This window comes from Capsicum annuum, chromosome 3 (assembly GCF_002878395.1).
Source record: "Capsicum annuum cultivar UCD-10X-F1 chromosome 3, UCD10Xv1.1, whole genome shotgun sequence".
In the NCBI taxonomy this organism is placed as follows: Eukaryota; Viridiplantae; Streptophyta; class Magnoliopsida; order Solanales; family Solanaceae; genus Capsicum; species Capsicum annuum.
Genome location: NC_061113.1, coordinates 178,639,709 through 178,646,442, shown reverse-complemented (window position 1 = coordinate 178,646,442; position 6,734 = coordinate 178,639,709). Strand labels below are relative to the sequence as shown.

Here is a 6,734-nt window from a genome sequence, read left to right as displayed (position 1 = left end):
ATCTGGATAGAGAAGTGATGGTCAAGTTTCTGTTTTCTTTTAGGTAAATTTGTCAAACCAAATATGGGAAAAAACTGAAAATTAATCTTACTCTTTAACTTTAATTTGCTTGTATTCAAATCTGTCCTTTCGGGAGATATAACTGAATAGTTTTTCCTTATTGTATGAGATACAATTGCAGTAAAAACTCCTTATCCATACAATCACCCATTGAGACACTTTCTTTTCGCTGCTTACCTATTTTCTCTGGAATGGCATATAAGCTCTTACCATTGGAAATAATGAAAGAAAATTGAAGGGTCACTCTTCCCCTCTGGTCCTTTACGGCTTGTCCTCAGAACAACAGCAGATTAGCTTTTCAGACAATTTCATCATTAAAGCACCAAAAGAAAATTCAGAAATTATGTCTAAGCAAATTAAGAAAATAACAAAACAAGAACCTCTCCATGCTAAACAAAGGGAATTTTGACTCCCCCAACACTTAACCCATTTTCTGGTCTTTTTTCACCTCAAATGTGTCATTCCATGGAAAAGACAAGGAACAACTTCAGAAGCAATTGAATAACAACTGCATGTGCCATCGAGGTCTCTCTGAGCTAGGGATGAAAGACATCAGATATCACAATTTGTGGATGTCTTCCCTACTGAACACTTGATTCCTCTTTTTTTTAACCATCCATTTTTGGATTCCTCTTTCTAATACGCTCTTCACCAGGGCCAATGGATGATTCCCCAACATGAAGCACCTGGTTCTCCATTAGATTTTCCTGCACTGCCTTCATTCAGGCAATTCTTTCAGGATTTTCACAGAATGTAAACAATATTCTAAAATAACAAATGAGCAAAGCAAATTATTCTAGTTACCTGTAAAAGCTCCGTCATCCTGCCAATCCCGTAATTCATCAATGGTTTTGAAACAGATGTAATCTTTGTGGGAAGAGGAGAATTCATGGAATCGCTTGGTTCTACAGAAGGAAGTTCATTCATGTCGCCAATATCTCGTTCCAGGAGCACACTCAATTTCTCTGCTGACAACTTATGAGAGGCCTCAATGCCCTTGGTCACTTCAATTAGTGATCCATCGGGTGGCAGCGTAGCCAAGGCAGAAACAGTCTGCAAACTTCTCTCCTTTAGAGCTGTCATATGAGCAGCTTGGGCGGAAACTGGAGGAACTTGCATAGTAGGTGGAAATCCATTGGTCAGGTTGACAGGTTGAAGGACAACAGGAACAACAGCACCACGGGCACCCACCAAATGACCAGACAGAGCTGTTGTTGAAGGTAATACATTTAGCTGAGACCGCACTAAAGACCGATCCTGGCCATGTACCTGAACTTGGTTTCTAATGGGTAGATGAATGTCATTCCTTTTAATCATCGGAACATGTGGTGCCACATCATTTTCTGCTGTGACAGGATCAAAATGCCCTGGCTTAAAAACAATACCCCTGAAATTTGTATTGGAGTCACCAATCCTAACACTCAGAAGATAACCAGCATCGAATGCAGTTTCGACAACACCTGTAACAGCCTGACCTATCATTCCATCATTTGCAACATTAACTGTATCTATTTGTTGGGGCCGGATCTCTTTTGTTTGTACAAACCCTGGTGAAAAATGAGCAGTTTTTACACGCTTTAGGTTGTTATCCTTGCGTGGCCGACCCCGACCCCGCTTGACAGGAAGAGCTACTGCAGCATAGGAGCTATTCCCTTGAATAGCTTCTTGGCTCATTCTCATAAGCTGCTGTCGAGTATCTAAATACTTCCTGCTAGTCTTTTGTAGTACTTGCCTGGAAAACATCAGCCCTTATTTTGAATCAGAACTATTAAGATAATAAATAAAACTGTAACATTCCATTGACTTACAAAAACAACATACCCAGTATATCCCCACAAAGTGGGGTCTGGGTGACATTCCATAGACTTGGCAACAGTAAATATGACCTAATCTATCACTTCTATTCTAGGATTGCAATTTGGGATCACTCGGGGATAAAGGTGGAGAATCCATTTAGGAAGGAGGATGCTATATTATGCAAGGATTCCAAGCTAAAAGTTGACACAAAAGCTAGACAGTGAAGTATTGAAATGGTAAGTTAAAACAATGGCTGTAACAGTTAATGGCATATGGAGAGAATGGGAATTTAGGTTTTCTTGACACGTAAACAAGTAAAGATTAATAAGAAAGTAGAAAAAACTGGCATAAACTTCAAAGAAGCCAAATATGGTAATCATAAAAAAACCTAGGAACAGACAATTAACTATTACTAGGAGAAAACAATGTATAATAACTTTATGGTTAATATCATTCTGCCTGCAACCCTATTTTAAAAGCTTTCTTTTGACCCGAGGGTCTATCGTAAATAACCTCTATACCCCACAAAGGTAGGGGTAAGGTTTGAGGGCATCCTACCTTCCCAGGCCCCACTTGTGGGATTACACTGGGTATGTTGTTGGTTAATATGGTTCTAGCTGATCAAGGCTAAGTAGGACTTATCAGATTCGCATAAAACGAATTGCAGGGAGTAGTGAGCAAAACAAGACACCTACTATCAGGAGCATAAATATCCAACAAATTTATTTATATCATTCAAATTTTGTGGAATAGTTATACAACTTACATTTATTCTCATAAGACTAAGAATATAATAACACTGCAAGCACCATTCCCTTTATTGAGAAATACTAGAATTCCAGATTTCATACAGTGTTTAGACACACATACCAAGATGCACTTTCGCTAAAAACATCAGACAACTCAGTTCTCCCTCAGCAAATTCCTCTTTCAATCTTACCTTCCCCCCATCATTTATTTACCTTCCAAAGTTTACTTTCCATTGTGAGTAATGGCTTAGACTGAAAAGAACAAAGTTGTACGGAAGAAAATGTGATCCTGTGTCCAAGTTGCGGGATAGCTGTATCACGACATCACTCCATCAGCTCTCCATTAGCGCCAAAAGGCAGAGCAGTACAACTAACGACTCTAAGAAAAAATGTGAACTACAACTCAGAAAAGCATATCCGATACCTATGTACCTACCCAGAGCAACAAATGCATGCCACAAAACACAGCAACTTTATCCAGCCCAGAGCTGAGAACAATTTGGTATGCATTCAACATACCTTATAATGTAAAAGAAAAAAAACATACCACATAATGCTGACTTGGTGAAACAGTTCTTTCCTAATCAGGACATTTAGGCACAGGTGCGACAAAATTGATGGGGAAATAGAACTATAAAAAGCAACAGACATGGACCAAAGTGATAAATGGCAAATTAACTTACAAAAATTGATAGCTCTATTGTAAAGAAAAATCACTTCTGTACAATCTCACATAACTTTCCTTGTGCAATTGACATGCATGGTTTTTTTATGTAGCTTGATTTTATGCAAGTGCTAAAATACCAGGTGTTCTTTCTTTATAATATTTAAACCAGATTTACTTTTAGTCATCAGCTGGGATATATAACTTTTGTACATGAACATGTAATTTATTTATGATTGTTGAAGCATATTAATATCTGAAATACTTCTTAATCTAATCCAGTAATAAACAGCAAACAGTACAATTGACATGTCCCATAAGGCCCAACTCATGGAACTACATTATCAAAATACTGCAAAAGAAGAATATACACCCGAGGTTTTTGAACCAACAAGCAGGAAAAATAGAAGATGACTGCAAGACCATCTTCTAAGAATGGTGCAGTATTTTTAGGAAGGAACAAAAAAAAGAAGTATCCTCTCAAATGCGGAAGGATGCGCCAATGCCAAACATTAAGGTTATCAAGTACAATTCCTAATATATGCATGTAATTCTGAAACATCAAGATGAATAATAAGCTTGTGGTTGAAAATTTACCATGACCATGATTTGCTCAGATATTGTGATACCACTTTTTCCAATTCTATTAACTTTTTATATGCTATCTGATGAATTATTAAAAAAGAAACTCCATGTAGACTTACTGATTCACCAGTGGAGCTGAACTTTCGAAACTACTTTGTATTATGACATGGATTCCGACCCAATTACTGTAAGAAGTAAGAATAAAATGGAAAGACAAAAAAGGATTTTATGCACAGACATGAAAGCTCTATCAATAGAAAGATTCAAGCTTTCAGTAACATTGCAATCTGAATTCATCTGGAAACACCTTAACTGAATTTTTTAAGACAGCACATGCTAAATGCACAGCTCAACTAACATTGTTTGTTTTTATTTTTCAAAATTTCAATCACAGAAGCAGTGAAAAGTGATATCTAGTTATCAACTAGTTAATTAGGTTTCGTTATTATATCTTTCTATTATTTTGCATCTAACATTTGTTATTGTTGAAATTTTTATTTCACACGCTTATATTGTCTTTTTAGTTATTTGCTAAAATTCAAATATGTCAATTAGCAAATACGCACGATTTTGGTTGTTCAAAAGTCAAAAGATATGAAAGAAAGAGAAGGATTGAAACTTTCATACAATCCTAAAAAGGAGCGTTTGATAATTTTTACAAAACAAAAATAATCATAAATCAGAAAATATGTTTCAAGTGTTAGATATATTACAAACTGAAAAGGAATTATTAGAAAAAAACAATTATAGGAAAATTATTAATAAATTTGGAGAAAATGGCATAAATGGTCCCTTATCTATAGTAGTAGGTCTAAAATAGTCCCTTAAATATAAATTTATCAGTTTTAGTCCTTTAACTATTCAAAAACTTATCAAATTTGACCTTTGTATATTTTTATACAAACAACCGCCGTTTATACTAACAAAAATTTACACCTCCATTAAATTTTCTCCATCACTAATTTCTCTCTTCGACACCTTTTCCTTGAATTTTTTTTGTCAAAAAATAGCTTAAAACTAAAAAAATCAATAACTTGGACATCGTAATCAGTCTATCGAATTAACTCTATTTGGTTAAGTATGTTATCCACTTTCAAGCTGTGGAGGTGAATAATATTATTGTTAATTGATTGATTATTTTTTTTTAAATTTTTTTAGGCATTTCTTTGTTATTACATTATCTTAGCATTATGAACATTTTTTAATATCAACACTAGTTCTAAGGGTGGCAATGGAACGGTGCGGTGCGGGTGTGGTGCAATTTTTTTCTAAACCCGCGAGTTTAAAAACTGCACTGCATCGCAGCACCTTTAAACCCGCCCCACACTCATATCCGCACCGCACCGCTCCATATTTTATTTTTAAAAAAATTTATAATTTCATTGAAAACCACAATATTTTCAAGTCTTTGCTATAGATAAATTAAATAAGTTATGCACGGCAAAGTGATTTAGTAAGGAAAAACCTTTAAACTTTTGTTTGATATTTTGAGTTATAAAATTATTTTATTGATTTGAAAAGAAAAAGTTATGAAATTATTTATTTATAGTGTTATATATGTCGTTTTATGATAAATTTTGAAGTAAAGCATACATATAATTTTAGGTAATTCACGAGAATAATACTAAATTTTAGCTTTATTATAATACTAAATTTTAACTTTATTTTAATTTAAACCCGCATATACCCGCAATTCGCCCCGCACTATTTTTGTTTTTTAAAACTTACTCCAACCGCCCACACCCACATAGCCTAAAATACGCACCACCCCTCATAGTCTAAAATTCGCACCACACCGCACTCACACCGCCCCATTGCCAACCCTAATTAGTTCTGTGGTTGAAAAAGTTTGAGGGTTGAACTATATTTTAGTGCAAAAGTTAACGAGGGTATCCATCAAATAGTTTCATGTTATATAGACAACCTTCTAGTCTCGTAAAAAAATATTTGGACGTTTTTTGTTGCAGTTTGGCGCTGCTTTTTGTGCGGCTTATTGACATTTTTAATGCATTTTTTATGTAGTTTGGCATAATTTTTTGTGCAGCTTGGTGAAAGTTTGACCTAGTTTTTTTGTGTAGTTGGGTGACTTTTTGAGTATTTTAGTGTTGTAATTTGGTCAAGTTTGATGCAAACTACTTTTGTACTTTTAAACTATTTTTTGATGAGAGAAATTTGAGAATAAGGTGTCCAAGAGAGAAATAATTGAGAAAGTAATGATAGAGAAAATGTAATGGAGGTATATGAATTCCCATTAGTATAAATGATAATTGTTTGTATAAGAATACGGCAAAATGACCTTCTTGACACCTGTACTATGTCGGTTTTGTAAGTTGAACACTTCTACTTACATATTTGTCATCTGAACCCTTGAACCATTCAAAAGACAACATTTTGCAAACTTTGACCGTTGACCTTGCCTATGTGGCAAGGTCATGCTGACTAGGACAAGGAAAGTGTATCCACTCGCCTGGGGGTGCGAGTGAGGGTCATTTTTGGGCCAATTTAACATTAAAATAATTAAAAAATAAATTAAAAAAATATAAAAATTTAAATAAAAAAATAAAAAGGGTCCTTTTTTTCTTCATCTTTGTAAATTTAAAAATATTTTTAAAAATATTTTTGAAATTTTTAAAATAATTTAAAAATATTTTTAAAATTTTTGAAAAAAAATTAAAAATATTTTTATAATTTCAAAAAAAAATTAAAAAAGGATCCTTTTTTCCCTCCATCTTTTGTAATTTAAAAATATTTTTAAAATAATTTAAAAATATTTTTAAAAATTAAAAATTATTTTTAAAATATATTTAAAATTTTTAAAAAATATATTTTTCCCTCCCCACCCCACCCCAGCCCGTCCCCACCCCCACACCCCACCCAGC

General features: G+C 34.1%; 1 protein-coding gene across 8 annotated transcripts in view; it reads right to left on the bottom strand.

The window, feature by feature from the left end:
• Window positions 1–282: 282 nt before the first annotated feature.
• Window positions 283–6,734, bottom strand: part of LOC107863648 — an 11,572-nt gene continuing 5,120 nt past the window's right edge. The window contains exons 2-4 of one of the 8 annotated variants that reach the window (XM_047408471.1): window positions 2,820–2,985; window positions 865–1,792; window positions 283–776 (exon numbers count right to left, since the gene is read on the bottom strand). In XM_047408471.1, the coding sequence (XP_047264427.1) occupies window positions 669–776; window positions 865–1,740 (984 nt within the window). In that variant the 5' untranslated portion in view covers window positions 1,741–1,792; window positions 2,820–2,985 and the 3' untranslated portion in view covers window positions 283–668. Of the gene's footprint in view, window positions 777–864; window positions 1,793–2,727; window positions 2,986–3,974; window positions 4,453–6,734 lie in introns of those variants that run through there. The other 7 variants (XM_047408470.1, XM_047408474.1, XM_047408472.1 and 4 more) reach the window with 7 other exon arrangements.